At 42.8% G+C, this 18938-nt stretch overlaps 1 protein-coding gene across 5 annotated transcripts in view; it reads left to right on the forward strand.

The window, feature by feature from the left end:
- The window catches only part of DENND1A (DENN domain containing 1A), a 265895-nt gene that overhangs the window by 192353 nt on the left and 54604 nt on the right, over positions 1-18938 (forward strand). For all 5 annotated transcript variants that reach the window (XM_054998226.1, XM_054998222.1, XM_054998223.1 and 2 more), the window contains exon 13: positions 6538-6663. In XM_054998226.1, the coding sequence (XP_054854201.1) occupies positions 6538-6663 (126 nt within the window). The remainder of the gene's footprint in view (positions 1-6537; positions 6664-18938) is intronic.

Consider the following 18938-nt stretch of genomic DNA (forward strand, 5'->3'; position numbering starts at 1 on the left):
AGCCACCTTACACTCCCCAGATCACAAGTTCTCTATACCCAGACAGGTACTCAGATCATTGGGATGGTGGTCCCTTGATTCTAATCTAGTGCAGGGCATGCCATTTGGCACATCCCCTTATCAGGTGTCATTAACTACTGATGCTTCTTCACAGGGTTGAGGATCGCATTGTGGATCTTTGTCTATACAGGATTTCTGGTCCCCCTGAGGACCAAACACTACATGTTAACGTATTGAAACTCAGAGCCATCCACTTTGCTCTTATCTCTTTTACAGCGATGGTGTGTGGCAAGAATGTCCAGATTCATACCAACAATACAACAGCCATGCACTACATAAATAAGCAAGAGGGAACTGCCTCCCTGGCTTGTGTGCAAAGGCTATAGAAGTCTGGAAATGGGCTATTGCCGATGAAGTCTTGCTCCGTGCTATCCACATTGCAGGATCAGACAACACCAGAGTAGATGCTTTGAGCAGGACCTTAGACACCAATCATGAGTGGATTCCGAATAATTCGTGTCTCAAGCACATTTTTGCCCAATGGAATGTACTGGAAATGGATTTGTTTGCCACAGCATGCAACACCAAATGCCCCTTGTTCTGTTCCAGGGCTAAGAGTGACCCCCTGCCTCTGGGGGATGCGTTCCAGATTACTTGGTCAGACAAACTATTTTACCTATTCCCGCCCATTCCTGATTCCTAGGGTACTCAGCAAAATTCAGTCAGACAAGACTGATTGTATATTAATAATTTTTCATTAAAAGTCCACCTGGCAGCCATCTCTGCCTTCCATGCCCCTATAGAGGGCAAAACAGTCTTTTCACATAGAACTAATTGACAGTTCCTTAAGAGAATTTACAATCTGTATCCTCCTATATCAGCCCCAATCCTACAGTGGTCACTGTCGTTAGTACTAACCCAGTTAACGTTGCTGCCTTTTGAGCCACTGACAACTATCACAAGGTGAGCTTTCTAGTAGCTGTGATCTCTGCCAGGTGTTTTAGCGAACTGGCTGCACTAAGATTGGATCCCCCATTCTTAAAGTTTCATGGTACAACAAGGGTAATTCTTAGACCTAGCGTACACTTTTTACCCAAAGTCATATTACCTTTCCATTTGAATCAAGAAATCTCTCTGCCTGTCTTCTTTCTTGACCCCAAGACAAGGCAGAAAGAGCACTTCACACTAGTTTTAAGGAGAGCTTTGGCATTTTACTTACACAGAACGCAAGAGTTTCGCATTGACAATAGTTTATTTATTTGTTATGGGGGACCTAAGAAGGGCAAAGGTGCTTCACAGATGATTGCAAGGTGGATTGTATAGGCAATCAGAAGGGCATATTAGCAAGCGGGTGTGCAGTGCCGCTTACAGGTTAAAGCCCATTCCACTAGGGCTCAAGCTTCTTCCCCAGCCTTTCTGAGGGGAGTACTAGTGTCCCAAGTCTATAAGGCAGCCCTATGGTCCTCTTCTGATACTTTTGTATGGCACTACACTGTTGATGTAGACACAGCACGAGATGTAGCAGTGGTGCGGGCTGTATTGCAGTCTTTGTTCACCCGATTATGAATAACAGTAGAGTCACACACTTGTTAGGAGGTTGAATACTTACTATGTATTTATGTGTATATAGTTTCGATTGAATATACCTGTTTATACTCATACAGAAGGATAGAGGTGTGCGCGCGCACACACAATGAGGACATTTTTTTCAGCCAGAATGCAGTGGAACAGTCTTCTGGCACCTCTTGAAAGTAATCACATGTCCGATAGCCTCTGCCCCTTTCCTCCGTGATCAGCCCAAGTGTTGCTGCTTTCCCCTCCTCTCAGCTGACAAAAGCAGCAGGGCATTTGAAAACGGCAATACTTTTCTTGTAAGAAAAGTGTTGCTGCTTTTAAAGTTGGCAGTTTTTTTCCCACTGTCAGGAAGGGGATTCTCCTTCCATCAGCTGAAAAAAGCAGGAGAGGGAGGAGGGACCCCCCCTCCCCTCAGCTGAAAAAAGTAGGGACATCTGAAAGCAGCAACATTTTTCTTGCCATAGAAGAAAACTGTTGCTGTTTCAAAGTCTGCAGCTTTTTTCAGCTGACAGGAGGGGGATTCCCCTTCTATTAGCTGAAAAGTGGCTGGCTTTTGAAAGCAACACTTTTGTTGCTGCTTGAAATGGCAAGAAAAGTGCTGCTTTGAACTTTGGTGTGCTCTGTAAAGATCCCTGAATCCTTAAGGAGCATACTGAAGCACTGAAATACCCAAATCCCAAAGCGGCTTGCCACTTGAGATTTCCACCACCTCTTTTCCAAGAAAAAAAATCCTGTTTCCTCTATTTTTTTTCTAATATGTTTCTGATATTGGTGCACTTGGTTGCTGCACTAGGATATTTAAACTTGGAGTCTTGTTAATAAAAGTTGAATTCATGAAGAGATTCTCCCCACCTCCTCTTTATTGGTTTAACTTAATAATCTCCCATGTGGAACTGCACAGAAGAACGATGATGAAAACAGGGTTATACATAACTGTAACTATTATTCATCAAGTTCTTCTGTGCAGGCAAACATACCCTCCCTCCTGCCCCACTGAACTCTCTGGTGGTGGCCAGTTATAGCTCATGGCACCTCAGGAGAACTGGAGGAAAGAGGGATTGCTCCTCCTTTATCATGTGTCCATTTTGGCGGGAAAATGGGTTGCTATGTGAGTCGGGAGAAGCGGCCCCTTAAGGCGCTTTTTAAAAGCCATAAAGATTTTTGCCAAGTGGCTGGCCTGCAAGCATGTGCAGGCCCATTTGTGCCTGCATAGAATAACTTGATGAACAATAGTTACAGATATGTAGAACCCTGTTTATCTCTTTGTCCTAGAGTTGGAAGGGGTCTCGTAGGTCATCTAGCCCAAGTCATATTCAGTGCATGAAATCCAAAGCTCTAGAGCATTCCTGCCTGTGCTTGAAAACCTTCAGCAAGGGAGAACCATTGCTAATCGGTTCACTTGTTCGGTGCTTGCATTCTTTGTGGGATGCAGTAATCTCAGCCACTGTGGCAAGTGCATGCACATATATTTATACCCCACTTTTCGTCCATATTGGCTTTCAAAGCAGCTTGTAATCAGTTATTGCAATGTAAACATACATATGGTTATACGAATGTTTATTCATTCTTCCACCATCCTACCCCCCACTCCAGCTTCTGCCATCAGTTCCCTGTCCAGCCTCCTCCTTCAATGTAATTTTAATTAAAGCCAGTTGCTGAGATGTGCACTTTTGGTTCGTTGTCATGTCTTCTGTGCAGTCCCACTTGGGAACTGCATGTGCACAGGCCAGCCACAGACTTTCCAAAGTTTCTAGAAGACGCTCACCTATCTTTTTCACATGCTTTCCCCCCAGGCGCAGCTATAAAAGATGGGGCGAGAGGCTCCCTCCCTCAGTTATTCTTTCATGACCACTGAAGAAGGATATGCCTTCTCTTAGCTCCTCAGTTCCATCATTATAGATGCAAGTTAGGGCCTTTTGATTCCATAGCATAGAAGGCCCTCTTCAAGAAATGTTCCCATTGTGGGACGAAGATGGCCCAATCGGATGCACACAATAAATATCATCTTTGTCTGAGCAAGGGCCATGACATCTTGCGGTGTGCAGTCTGCAAATAATTTCTGCCCAAAGTATGCCATGAAAGGGCGTTGTGACTTAAAGCAGCTCTTTGGGAGTCAGCCCTGAAGGGTTCTACTGACTCTGATCATAGTGCTGCAGATAATGAACTGCAGCACCCAGAACGGGCCACCTCGGTTCCTCCAGCATGTTCGGCACCTATCACTGCTCAGAAGACCAGACAGACTTCTAAGTCACAAAAAAGGAAAAACATGACCTTCCTTTCGTTAAGATATTTGCAGATAAAATTGTCCTCCGTCCAAGCCTCCCCTTTCTGCCAAAGGCCATCTCCACTTTTCACTTAAATCAGGACATTGTCTTACCAGTATTTTTCCCTGCTCCTATGACTGACACAGAGAGACTATTTCACACCCTTGATGTTAAACTTGCTTTGTGTTTCTACTTGGACAGGACAGCTCCTTTCCGAAATGACCCTGTCTCGTTTAAAGGCCCCCCAAAGGGTGTGATGGCTACCACACAAACCATTTCAAATTGGATAGTTTGGTTCATTAAGGATTGTTATAATCAATCTAAACTACCATGCCCATTGCACGTAAGAGTGCACTCAACAAGGGCTCAGTCCACCTCATCAGCCTTCAACTTGGGCATCCCTCTAGTGGAATTGTGTAAGGAGACTGTCTGGTCTACGCTGAATACATTCATCAAGCATTATGCCCAGAAGGGATACATCTGTGGGCAATGCCAGCCTGAAGAGTCTCTTCCATTAAAGAACTTCATGCCCACCTCCTGGGCAAGTTAGCTCTCTAATCTTCCATGTGCGACTGCACGGAAGACATGATGATGAAAACAGAGTTGCACTTACCTGTAACTATTGTTCATTGAGTGGTCTTCTATGCAGGCATGCATCCCTCCCTCCTTCCCCGCTGGGTTCTCTTTTTCTTACCTTCCTTCTACAATGATGGCTTAGAGAACTGAAGGAGCCGCTCATCTAGCCTTTTATAGCCACGCCTGAGGGAAAAGTACGTGAAAAGATCAGGCAAGCATCTCACGCCTTTAGGAGCCTTGGAATGTCCATGGCTAACCTGCGCATGCACAGTTCCCATGAGTGCCTACACAGAAGATCACTCAACCAACAACAGTTACAGATAAGTGCAACCTTGGTGTTCCCCCCCGCTCCCATACGGTGAAAAATTATACCCAAATACTGCACCATATGCGCAGTGTTTTTGTTTTTTATATTAAAAAGACTGCATGAAAATAAACATGGTCAGAGCAATAGAAAATGATGTGAAGGTAGTGGTGACTGGGGGGTGGGGGCGTGAAGCACTGTGGAGGAAGGCAAAAAAGCTTGAGATCTGATGAGGACGTTGTAAATAAATGTGCAAAAGGTGACCAGCTGCTTGATTATATTGGAAAGAAGAAATGCAGTTGCTCATCAGTACACTGCAGAAGTCTAAAAAAAATACACTAAATTCAGCCAACGTGGTAATAAGTGATCCTTTGCATGGAGTGTGCCCAGAAGATCAAAGGCACACCACCGTTCAGGTAACCATGGACGTTTTTGGTAGCTGTGAGGCTTGGTCAGTGAAAGAAGGTGTGTGAGCTGGTTTGTGTTCAGTTACAATTGTGGAGTACTTCTTTGTGTAAATGGTAATGAGACCATTCGGTCTGTGTTCACCTGAAGTGCAGCTCTGTGAATCGGAGGCAATTAAACACCTCCAGGATGAAAGGGAAAGGGCAGAGAAGGTTAAGTGAGGAATAATCTGATGCACAGGTGGTGAGAGTCTTTGAGAAGCAAGGAAGGAAAGAGCCGATGTTTGAATCAGCTGTTTCAAGGATGGAAGTTGTCGCTGCTGCCAAAGGGTGTGATACTTTGGGATGGGGGGTCCTCCTCTTTCAATAAAATGTTGCAGTTTTGAATTTGATCCTGTGAGCCTGTGCACTGGAAATGCCCAAAAGGAATGAAGGGGGAGGCGATGCCTCTGAAGTCTTCATTATATTCTGCTTGTCTTATTATCATAGCCACAGAGTGTGATCATGAACACTGTTGCATTTTTCTAAATGTAGACATGTGACGTCTGTGCTCCTGATCTCTTTCTCCTGAAGTCCACTGGGTGGGCTTGGCAAGGATGTGGTAAGGATCAGCAGATGTGTAAAGCACTTCTGATACTGAAGTGGACTGTTTGATTTCTGAAACGGATTCATTTATTTTAAGGCACTTTTCTCCCACCTCTCTTAAAAACTCATGGAAGCATCCAGCTATTCAGAATTCTAAAACAGAATGCCAAACAAAGTATAAAGGTAGCAATGAAGGGTTAAAGAAACTTGAATATGTATTCCCAGCAGCTCAAACTAGAAAAGTAGCAGCCTTTCTTTGCTCTCCTAAATAAGTTATTTTCTGCTTCCACTCCTGAAAGACGAAGAGGGATATGCTCAAGTGGGTCCCTCAGAGAGGTCATTCCAGAGCTTGGGGCAAACAAAAGTAGAGCTTCCATTCTTAGCCAGTGGTGTCAGAACAGGGTCCTTAGCCAGTTTAGCGGCCTCATTCAGAGAGGTGTGGTCTCCCAAAGTGTTTTTCACTTTTGACTGGAGAGCTCAGAGTGATATCCATGAGATTCCCATATAGGTTCCCAGCCAGGTACGAGGTTAGTTCTGAACCCTTCAGACCCCTGTCTGTGATGATACTTTTTTGCCATCTGATGCACGGACTGTAATTTTTTCCTTCAGGGTTCAGAGCAAAGCCCAGTGGTTTAAAGAGTGCTGCTGGGAGTGCAGTACTCATGGGGGAAAGCGCATTTCTTCTTCCCCTCCCTCCTCCCCTTCCAGAGGTCCTTTAGCCATCACTGCTCCTGCAGCAAAAGTCCTCTGTCCATAGTCCTGGTGCATGGAACCTCCTGACTGGGTTCCTTGAAGGTAAACTCTGTGGTTTTTTGCTGCATGTTCCCAGGTATCTGCACTGAAGAGCAGGTTGAAGAAAGTCTCCATGACCACAGGTGACGGTGTGGCAAGAGCATTTCTGAAGGCCCAGGCATCTTTCTTTGGAAGCTACAGAAGTGCTTTAAAGATTGAACCTGTAAGTAGCCTGCTGCTGATAACTGGTTTCAGTTCTCAGGTACCTGGTTCTATTTTTGTTAGTGTTGTAGTGTTTGCATTCTGTCGCTGGGTGCTGCTATAGTGCTGTCCCTGTATTTTCTTCGGTGTGTGTGTGGTATACTTAACAGCAGCCCCTAATGAGAGAACAAAAGTAGTAGACTTCATAGAGAAAGACAGCAAGAATCCAGCAAGCAAACAAGCCTTCCAAATAGCTGCTAGGGGAGGGAAGAACAAACATCCCCTGACTGTCTAGTGCACACAAACAAGCAACCTCATGGGGACTGTGGAATATATGAACCACGTGAGAGAATCTTCAGTGAGAAAGCATTACTCCAAACTGTGGTAGGAATAGGATCAATCACATGGGCTTCAGTGCAATCACTCATAGACTCTGGGGAGTACACAGGTGAAGTAAACAAGCCCACGTGGATCTCCAGTGCAAACTTTCTCTCAGTTGTTTGGATTTGACAACAAAAGGAAGAACCCTGCCATTTGCCCCGTAATTCTCAGTCGTAATGGATTATTTGAGCTTCTGAACTCGGAAAGGGGGGAAACGTTTTGTCCAAATCCTCTTTGCAGGGGCACATGTTGCTCTCACCGTCCTTTCTAATTGCTTGCATAAAATGCTGTTGAATCAGCAGGACTTCTGAGGTTTTGTTTTCTTCCTGTATAGTGTGGTATATAGCTATGACTCCAAATATAGCAGCAGATATATTTGCGTGGTTGTGTATTTTCTCTATGGCTCATTAAAATGTCAGGTGTGAGCATTATGCTTCTCGGTTCCCAGATGTAGCTTTAATTCCCAGCCATATAAATAAGAACTCTAGATGCTCTGTGGCTCCCCATCTCTTAAGCCTCCCTGATCTGCAGCAGGCAGCAACAAGCCTCTTCCATTCCGCAAACTTGTCTTGTGCACAGAGGCTCCTCCTATTGGTTGCCTAGCAACTTGGGGAGCATGGGTGCCTGTCCTGCTTAGGGGATGCAGGGATTAGCTAGAGCAGTTAGCATAAAGGCTGCAAGACTTGTGCTGGACAGTATATAGGAAGCTGAACATTGGAGGATGCACCAGAACTGGTTATTCACCGTGATTAACATTCTGATGCCCATTGTCTAGTTTCTGACAAGAGCAGTAACTAAAGCCTTTTCAGAACCCAGAGACCCACTTGAGATAGATTTATTTATTTAAACAATAAACATAAAAGATAAGAAAAAACATAACCATCTAAAAACCAAACTGACAATATGTATAAACACGGAAGAACAAACAGAGAAAGCAACTAATAATAAGATACAAAAAAGAAAAATAGGAAAAAAACCAACCCTAAACTACAAGCTGGGTTCCAGTTTTCTCCATGGCAAATATATATTGTTTTCAAAGTCTCACCTATTTTATGTTAAAAATAAGAGCCCTCTTTTTTCTATTGCTCATGTTTCTTAATCCATAAATCCACGTATCATCAAATCATTGTTATATATTTCATGTGAAAAGTCTGTAAATGGTTTCCATTCAACCAAAAATGTAGATAATGTCCTCTCTCTAATCAAAGAAGTAAGTTTTGCCATCTACACAAATTCCAAAACCTTTATGCACCATTCCTCCATGGTAGTTTCCATTTTTGTGCATACAGTAGTCTTGCTGCCATGATCATGTATAAAAATAAAGTTCCAAAACTTCTTTCCAGTTGACTGTCCATCATTCCCAACAAGAAAGTCTCTAGAACCCAGAGACCCACTTGAAAGCCAACATCCTTCAATCCAAAGTTATGCTGCAGGAAAATTATTCTGCACATGCACAGAAGCAGTCGTTTAGTTTGTTCTGGCGGTTGTGACCTATAAGAAGTGGTTCCCACTCAACAGGGCTTATGCATGAGCAAGTTCCTTGTAGAGAATGCCCTGAATTTACATTATAATATATTACACAGTAATATCATTCAATTTATATACCACCCTTTAGGACAACTTCATGCCCACTCAGAGTGGTTTACAAAGTAAAGTAAACAATAATCACCTTGTGAGGTGGGTGGGGCTGAGAGAGCTCCTAGAAGCTGTGAGTGACCCAAGGTCATCCAGCAGGCTTATTTTAGTGGTACTTTGAGGAGTTGGCTTATCTGACCTTCTCTCAGTCAGTAAATCTAGAAATCTGGGTCAGACCTGGCACAAATAGAAAGTGTTTTCTGAGCCTCTCTGTTGCAGCCAAGTTAAATGAATGCTGCTCTGTAAACACAGCTTTGCATATTTTGCTTTTTAAACTGAAATGCTAAAGGTTAAAAAGTTCTCTCAACCATTCTTCCTCATAAATAGTCACTTTAATTGCTTAATATTGTGGCATTTTAAATATTTATTAGCCATATTGCATGCTGGTGGTAATGGGAGAAGACTGTGGGCAGCGGTAACTGTTCCTTATCAAAAAAATTTGCCATGCTCTTTCCTAGAGTGACACCTAGTGGCCAGAGACAGCACTGAACCTGGTTCTTTCTCCTCTGGCAGAGGCGAGTGCTTCCTTGTGGTTGGAGCCAAACCTTTGTGTGTCAGTGTAAAGAGCCACTCTGTCAGATTGAAATAAACAAATAAACATAACTTTAGCAAGAGATGTAGCCGGGAGGTTCAAACATGCATGATTCAACCCCCCCCCCTACTGACTTTTTGGAGTTCCTGCCCACACAGCCCCTCCCCCAGCCTCTTAATGCTACCTTACCTGCCCAACCCTGTGAAGAGGTTTCCTAGTCCCTTTCTCCTTGACCTTCAAAATCCTGCTTCTTCTCCTTCCCTGTCCCATCTTTCTGTTAGATCCTGGCCTCCCCAGCTACTTTCTTTCTCACCTTCCATTCCGCCACCCCCTCCCCGCTTGCCTTCTACACTGCTTAGTTTCCCTAGACCTCATAAAAGTTTTCATTTCCAAGCCAAGTAGCCTTTTTGCTTCCCTCATAGAGCTACTGCTCTCTAGCAATGTTTTGTACTGTTTACACCTTCCCTCTGAGAACAGCAAATCTGCGTCAATGTTCTGTGACTTCACAGCAGTTCAGGCAGTGTGAGGCTCCATGCACAGGCAACAGCTAGTTCTTGAGCTATCCTTTTTAGTTAGCTAGCTTTAATAAAGGCTGTGGAATGTAGCAGTTCAGGTGTTGTCCTTTTAGCAGTGCTTCCTAGTTTTCAGAGAGGAGTAAAGTGAAAGTCTTCACTTTCTCCTCCTCTTTAAAGGCCCAGCTTTGGACTCTGCAGATCTAGCAGCCCTGGTTGTCAAAATAACAAAACCATTCTTCACCCAGCATTTCTGGGAAGGAAGGAGAGGGTGCTGAGAGAGAGAAAGGGGTTTCCTTAGTTCCTGTGTGTGTTTTCTTTACCTAATTCTTACAGTGTCTTTTTGAGGCAGGATTTGTAATGGTTGCACAGCAACCTATGGAATGTTGTATGCTGAGCCATTGTTTTAACGGGTGTCATGAGGGTGCTTTTGTTGGGTTGTACTTTTAGCTCATAAAATCAACGTTTTTGTAAGCCTCCGTGAGTTTTTGTTTAAAAAGAAGGAACGGGCAAACACATTACTCCTTTTGCTTCTAGATATCATTTTGAATTGGGTCTTAAGGTGCCATCTCCTTGCACAGAAGGTAACTGAGAAACAGTGAAAAAAAATCCAAAACTGTTCTTCTACAAGTACAAGCTCTTGCACAAGTGGAAAGTGTGAGAACAGGTGTAGACGCTGCCAGTTCTAGCCCAGGGAGTACTACTCAGCAAGTGCTTGTGGAACAATGAGAGCTGTTTTTTTCTGTTTCACTAGTAGTTTTCCATTTCCACCTCTTGGTTCTCAACCATGCTGTGTTGGCCATTATTCAGCTCTTCCCTCCCTTCCATCTGACAATGTGGCTGGTTGGTGGAGTGTATATCCTTGTATTTAAAATCACATTGACTGCATTAGGTTTCTAGTGGGGCGAAAACGCAAGGTAATGCACATTGTACATACTCTGGATTATATTTTGCATTGCATTTTTTCAACAAATGTATTTAATGAAGTCTCTGTTGTTGAATTTATTCCCTGTTGATTTCATCTTACGTTGTCAACAGAGACCAGCGTGGTGTTTATATGTATATTTTTATGGCTTTTTCCTTTATAATTCTGAGTCTTATTTAGTTTGAATGTAGCCAAAACCTTCTCTATTTGAGAATGAAATGCAAAATTTCAGAGCATGGAAGCAGATGACGCTTTCCACTTGCATACGCTTTATGTTTTGTCCTTGATGAATTTAATTGCTAATTTGCTAAGGCCCGATAGCAAGATGGGGTGCTTATTTATAGCTTGCCTACAGCCAAGATAGTGGGAAAATACTCTTCTCCAGATGTAATGAAGACATCAGTTGCTGTTGTTGTAGTAGCCCTCAAGTACTTCCAGATCTGCACAGCAAAAAGTTAGCAGCACAGGAATGGACAAATAGATCAGCCATCCACTATTGCAACCTTTTCCACTCTAATGAAGGTTAGGGATAAAGAAGTATCTGGAGAAAATCGCTCTGTGGACTAGAAAGATCTGTATGGGTTGCTAGAGACCTATTTCTCTCAGTAATTGTTCTTTGTCACTTGGTGATCCGTACATTAAGAGGTTGATCACAACTCTATTAGCCATGGTCATTAAGGCATTCTTGGATCCTCTACTAGATCTTAAGGTTTCTCACCATTCCCCAGATGTCAAATGTCCAGATTACTTCCACTGTAATTAAATTCCACTGCTAAGACAATAGACGTGGTTTCTTTGTTCTGTTATTAAAGCCATGCAAAGTTGGCTTTATTTGCAAACCCCCAATTCAGTTCAATTTCTTTTCCTGCCCTCCCCCATTCCATATCCTGTCACCATTAGAAACTATCATGCATCTGTGTCTATTTTAACTGTCCTGTTATGTCACCTTGTAAGGGAAAGTCTGAGATACCAGAGATCATTGGTAGGAGCCAAGAGGCCTTAACTGAAAGCTGCAAAGGCTGGTGAGACTGCCTGCAACAGACCCAGAGATAGGTCTTTCACATCACTTTCACTTTGCACATGGTCATATCCAAGCTGATAGTAATAAACAGCAAAACAGTGGGTTGAAAAGCCAAAAAAATTTTTTAAGCCAGCTGGGCACAATGGTGGATGTCTGAAAAGAGTTGAATGTGCACATGTTGTGTCATTGCCAAATTCTTCCCAAAGAGATTTCTCATCTGCATCTCTCTCTCCCACTCTCTTGCTCTCCATCCTCTGTGTACTGTTGTGGTTGCTGTGGTGAAATGTCTTGAAGCAGCTGAATAGAAGAGTAAAGAGTTTTCTTCAGGCTCCTAATTGCTCCCTCATCCAATGGCTGCATACTCACAGGCATCCTATTGATATTTTTGCTTCCCAAACGCTCATCTGAACGTGTGTTTCCCCACTGAATGCTCCTGCTCTTGCCTTAGCTGGTGTCTGCTCCTTTATGTAAAGAGGAGCAGGAGGGATTCTGTCCCAGCCCTGTAAAGCAGGAGGGATCTTTAACCCAGCAGAGCTGACTGCACCACTAGAGGAAACATCCACAAAGAGCCCCGCTGGGGTGTTGGGCATATTTTAGTGCCAGTACTGAAGGGATTGATTGGGAAATTTGTGATCCAGCTGTGGCCCTTCATTTCCTTGCAAGCAGGCGTTATCAGAACGCTCCCCATCCCTCCAGAACCAGGGATTTTTGGCAAGAGGCGATGGGTGACTCGGCTAATGCCAGGAATTGGTGAGAGAGACCTAGTAATTCAAAATCATGTGCATTAATGGAGGTCGATGAAATCTCTTTTCTTTAGAAAGCTAATAAATATTTTATTTCCACCCTTAGGTGGAATTGGCCTGTTTGGGATGGTGGTTAGACTACAGTTTGGGAGACCCTCTGCCGTGGAAATCTGCTGTGTGACCTTGGGCCAATCCCATTCTCTCAGCCTAATTTACCTCACGAAGCTGTTGTGAGGATAAAATAGAAGAAAGGAAAATGATGTAAGCCACTTTGGGTCCCCATTGGAGGGAAAGTTGATGTATAAATGAAGTTAAATAAATAAAATAAGGTTACGCTGAGAGAGATGACTGTCTCACCCAATAAGCATGATGCAAGTTAACAGAACATTAACATGTTCCATTCTTATCACAGGCTATATTAATATTTTTTTAATTTGATGGCTCCTGAATGACTGTCTGGAACTGAAGCCTCTGCTGTGTGAGGGTGGCCTCCAATTAAACAATCATTTGTTTATTTAAATTATTTGTGCTGGCCCCGGCATTCTCAAGAAAACTGTTCTCAAGGTAGTTCACAGTATCTGTTAAAACCATAATCTAAGAAGAAAAAAGCAAGCAGAATTACCAACAGAATAATAGTATAAAAAAGAGAAAACTAATCTGAATGTCCACATGACAAAACCCTGAGTATCAGTAACAATAAAAGGATGAGCAGAAATAAAGCTAGATTATATTTTACTTTAAAACCAATAATAAAAGTAATATAGGAAATGGTAAGATGAAATAATAATGACAAGAAGAACAACAGTGTGCTTATATACTGCTCTTCTAGACAGATTAGTGCCTACTCAGAGTGGTTAACAAAGTCAGTGTCATTATCGCCACAATACAGCAGGGAGCTGGGCCTGAGAGGAGTGGCTCACCCACAACCACCTGCTGAGCTCATGGCAGTAGAAGGATTCAAACTAGCAGAATGCTGACTCACAGTCCAACCACTTAGCCCCTATGCTACAGCAGCTCTCAACAGGGTAGCCCAGTAAGAACATAAATGCCTTTACCTGACACCAGTAGCTTGGGCACCAGGCAGATATCTTTGACAGTCCACAGTGATATAACAAAATACTCCGTTACTGATGCTCACCCACCTTGCTTCTGAGAATGAAGGCAAGCAAGCCCTATAAGGTCATAGATGGTGTGGGTCTTCTAAGATTGAGCTGCTGGCATGGGCCGTAGAAGTGTCAAGATTAGTGCTTTTACAAAGTCGCAAGCTTATTGCCCATCATCTCCTGCTACAAGCTTACAGACAGCAGAACTGGAAAACTCTTCTGCCAGTCAGCATAGGTTTAGTGCATGGACCCACAGCTTGACTTGGTGTAAGGCAGCTTTGTATGTTCACCATAGTTCCAGAGGCATTCTCTGTAGAACTGGCCATAGTCCAGTCACTCAAGAATTTTCTGCTTGGGGAAGACTTTTTGGTGCAGGAGCTAAGCCTGCAAAGAGATCAGAGTGTGTAGCATTGCATTGTTAAGCTGCTTGGTCAAACTGTACTGATTTTTGAACAGTAGCATACTTTTTTCAAATCTATAGCCACTGTCTTTGAGTCTTCTGGAGGCAACCAGCTAAAAAGTTTTAATGAATACTTGTTTAAGTGCTGCAGACTTGGCTATTCATGATCCTCTTCCCCAGCTGTTGATTGTCTAGTGTCATTTCAACAAATGGGAAGGGTCCATGGGAAGCTTTTGTCTTTCCCCTAGTTCTTTGGTAGAGGAAGCATCTCTTGTTGCCTGTAATCCCAAGGCAGGTTTCCACAATCATAGGGGCACAGAGGAGTGTCAGCCAACTTTAAAGCCTTCAGCAGGCATTGACCTTTCCAGAGTTGGTGGTGCAATAAAGAAGTGCTCCTTTTTCTCATTGAGGTTGTGTTTGTGATCATGTTAATCTGGGCAGGAAATATTTGTTTGTCTTTGCTGATTCTTTGTCTGTTTGGTAATCAGATTAAATTTGGAAGAAGGTTGTGGTAGCAACTCTGGGTTAATCACTGCAGAATTGAAACAGGCTTTGATTGTATCTGAGCTCTTAAAATGACATGTAAGAAGATCAGAGGCCACTTCTTAATTTGGTATGATATCATTCTGGGATACTATGTCCTTTTGGCTGCAATCATTCATGCTGCCTGGGTGGGTGCTGAAGAAATAAAAATCACTTTATTTGAAGGCCTCTTTAAGCCCCATTGGCTGCTCTTATTTGGATTGTGAGAAGCAGCTGTATAATATTTTAGCATCAGCAAAGGGGAAATTTTGGTGTTCAGCTGCTAAATTATTTGTTCGGACTCCCTCACCTGTCTTTCTGTCTCTCCTTTTTATTTTATATGTGGCTTTTGTTATTCCTCTGCCTCCTAAGCTTTTATTTTATTTCTGCATTTTGACACTCTGGTTGCCTGCTTTCCCCCCTCCACCCTCACATTTTGCTTGTAATTGAGACTGTGTGTAGCTTCAGCAGGCAGCGGAGCATTCGGCAACCACGGCTGTGCACAAGTTTGAGACGTCGGGCTCAACTAATAGTGCTCAGGGGACATGCAAAAGGATGCAACAAACATGGCCCATAAAATAATGCAAGCAGCTGAACAATTTTCTGTGAAAGACACACTGGCGATTAGATGCTCCTTTCCAAAAATAATTATTACTTTTTAATTCGATGGATGCCTTAGAAAGTAGAGTTGTGGATTTTCTCTTGGGAGTACAATGTGTTAAAGCGAGCAAATGTACTGTAGAACTCGGGGGGGGATTTCTTGGGTATGCTTTGAAAGGAAAGTACTGGGATTCACACAGGTATTATGCTCAGTTTTTCACAGGTAAGGTTTAAAATAACCTAAATAATAATAAGTATTTATATATCAGTTCAAGTATGTCAAAATGTCTCCTGTTGCTGTTGGGGAGATGGAGGCTGAAAAAACTGATTATAGGGATCTGAAAATGCTGATTATAAAACTTTCCTCTTACCACAGTTGAAAGAGCTCCTCTCATTACAGGATTCATATGAAGGATTTGGTTCTTACCTGGAGTGCTCAAAATAATCTGGAAACCTAAGACAGGCAACGGGTAGCCGTCTCTCGTATGAGCTGATGCCTCTCTGGTGCCGCATCAGAGGGCCTGCATCCCAATCCTCTGCTCTCGGGGATAGGGTGGTTGGTGATTGAGGGCAGGGCCTTCTTATGCCTCGGTTATGGCATTCTCTCCTTGTAATAACTTGCATGGCACCATACACAACAAGCTGTCTGCTTCAGGAGAAAAATTTCCTTTCCATGCACCATTCTGTCGATTTCTTTTTGTGTGCATTTCTGTTTTGCTGTATATTCCTTTACTGTGTTGATTGGGGCTTTTTTTAAAAAAAAGATGAACTGTTATATTTATTGAATTATCACACTATTAATTCTTCCTGTCCTGTGTAGTTTTATTGAACTGGTTTCATTGTATTGTATTGATGGTTTTTAGTGTGTTAACCAGGAACTCTTCTATAAATGAAAAAACAAAACTGTAGCTTGTCAAAAGATACTGAGGAAGCTCATGGCTCTCTCAGAATTTGAACCTGGGACTTTCTTGGTCATGCTTCACCAACTTTGAAATTATCTTGAAGACTAGAGGCAGAGGCTTGTTGCTGGTTGGGCTTGGCAGCAGTGAATTGGTCAGATTCTGCATAAGTTAAATCGGTTACAGTGGGAGTAATTACTTAAACCCTAGAACAAATGTACAGAGTATGTGAGGTTGGCAGTGTTCTCTGAAGTAAGATAAGTTGAATAAATACCACCAGCAAAAACAGGTATTGGTCCTTGGACCACGTGTGGATCACTTACAAGAGGAATGTGGCAGATCAAGCCGCAAGCAAATTGTGACAAATGTATCCAAGGAGGGCCTCCCCCACTGGAAGAAACTTGGGCCCTCCTGGCTGCTTAATGATGAAGTCTTCAAGACCTACACTTCCCCTGGATTTTAGCAAAGGGATGGCCGTGTGAATTCTGCCGCGGACAGATTGGCTGAATCGTGCTCCTCGAGGGAGCTGCGTTAATCTAGTAAAACGGCTGGGAAAAGTTTCCTTACCTGCTAAATGAGCGCCTTTCTTTCTCTTCCTCTGTTTCTGTGACAAGTTGCTTTTTGGCAGACATATTTCTGCTGTGACTGAAATATGCATTTTGTAAATTGTAACTTTCCATGCTCTTTAAATAAGCCGTGTATGTACAGCGTGAGAGATTTATGCAGATAACAGCTGGAAAGCAGCCGTGCTCAAAAATTCCAATGGGTGGAAAAATGTCTTTTGCTAGTCATTGAAGGTACATTATGAAGTAAGACACCTTTATGGTAATTGGGAGCCCTGTTTCTGTCTTTCCTCCTTTTAGGGAGGAGGATACAATTAACGCATCACGTGTGCTTCACCTGGTCTCTCTTTGTTTACCTCTGACACTTCCTTGATGTTTAGACGTTTGTTTGTTTCTCTGCTTTGAACTCCATTGCTGGTAATAAAGATGAGGGGCTTTTTAAATAACATATTTCCTCTTAAAGAGATACAATTAGTGTGCATTGTTAGGGTAACTATATACATATTGAAGCGCATTTAAGCCTTTTACTGATTTGTTTGGAAGATTGTAGCATGAATTGTGTAAAAATTTTGAAATTAACAAATGTCCAATGAAAAGCAGTTGTTGGGAGCAAATTATATAGAGAAGATATAGAAAAAAACATATATAAGAGAAGGCTGACAACTCTAAAAATGCATAAATAATACATATAATTTGAAGTGATTTTATTTTTGTACAGCTATGGAAATATGAGATGCAAAATAGGGGGCATGTTGCAGACTCATAGTCTGCAGCCATGTTGATGTTGCCGCTGAGGTATGGAGTGGGTAGGTGGGGAAAAGCCATGAAAGACACTGAACTGCTTCATGCTTTGTGACAATTATTTTTTCATCGGGCACATTGTGTCCTGCAGTCATCTGATCAAATGGTCATCTTAAGTTCCTTCTTTCCTTATAGTTCAGGAACCGAGTTTGAGAACTGAGCATGAGAGGGTATGGCACATGAAGGAGCCTTATGCTGCATCAGATCATTGGTCTGTCATGGTTAGTATTGTCTATTCTTGCCATGGCTCCCCAGAGTCTCAGGTAGAGATCCATCCTTCACATCACTTTCTTACTACCTGATTCTTTTACGTGGAGATGCTGGTGACTGAACCTGGGACCTTCTGCATGCAAGGTAGATGCTGTGCCATTGAGCCAGAAGCCCCCTCCTGAAGATCTGGTTGCAACTTGAACCTTCAACTCCAAGATTAAACCCTGACTCTCTGCTTGCTGGGACCACAAATGGCTGTTGGTTCTGCTGTTGGCTGGATCTCTTGGTAAATAAGGACTCTCAAGATACTTGATGTGAGATAAAGAAATCATCAGAACAGCTATCTGGGCTTCCTTTTAGTATTTCCGGGGGGGGGGGGAACCCCTGCATTTTCCCACAACAGTTTAAAATACCAAAGACAAAGTAGGCATTTAAATGGCATAATTGTGCACAGAATGTTTCAAGCATAGGCTCAGCTGTATAAAGCTGAGGGCTGATAAACAAAACATTGAAGTCCAGTTGGCCCCCAAGTTAACTGCCATTAAAACACAAATTTCTTTGCTCTTTGTCCTGATGGACAAGGATCATATTGCTACCTTTAAGGAAGTTCTGTTTAGCTAATGGGTGAGTCTTATTTTATTATCTTCTCCCATCCTCTTCATGTTACAATACACCTAATTAAATTAGAGTGAGTGTCCTTTGGTTTGCAGTGGGGGAGGTGTTGCAGGCTGTGTCAGATCTTGTTCCTGATACCAGGGATTTTTTTTGTCACATTCTTCTTCTGTTCTGCAATAAGCAGCCCACAAGCCATATTGGGCCCACCAAGCTTCTCTGACTGGCCTGCCGAAAGACATTTCATCTCCCCTTCCTTTCCAATGGCTTCTTGTTCCATAACCGCCCCCCCCCACAGTCTCTCCCTGTCCTTGCCCTCTCCTTCTTCAAAATGGAGAAGTAAGTATTGTTCCCTTTCTTACTTTGGCTATTGTACCCACCTGCCCCAATCTAATGCCTTGTCCACTCTTCTTTCCTGCTGTAAAGCTGCTCCCTAAAATGCAAAGAATGTTCTGCATAGGTCTCCAAATTGCATGTGGTTGAAACATTTTTAGCAGTCTAATTCGTAGTCTGTTGCCTTAATGCTGCTTCATTCATTTCATTAGCATTATCACATCTCTTAAGAACCCCTACAAAAGCGTAGGACGTAGCCAAAGTTGTGGCTAATCATATGAGGGCAAAAACACAATTGTTCCCTTCAGGCTGAGCAGCTTGTCATGGCATTTTCACAAAGCTGAAAATCACTTGAGAGGCTGTGAATGACAACAATCAAGACATTCAACTCTCTGGAAGACTCTTCTAAAGTGTACAGATCTGTCCACAGTATCTGTTCTTTCTCCTTTCCTATTTCAGCGTATCTGATCTACGTGAGTCATACAGTTCTCTTGCACCATTTCAG

This window comes from Eublepharis macularius, chromosome 14 (genome assembly GCF_028583425.1).
Source record: "Eublepharis macularius isolate TG4126 chromosome 14, MPM_Emac_v1.0, whole genome shotgun sequence".
In the NCBI taxonomy this organism is placed as follows: Eukaryota; Metazoa; Chordata; class Lepidosauria; order Squamata; family Eublepharidae; genus Eublepharis; species Eublepharis macularius.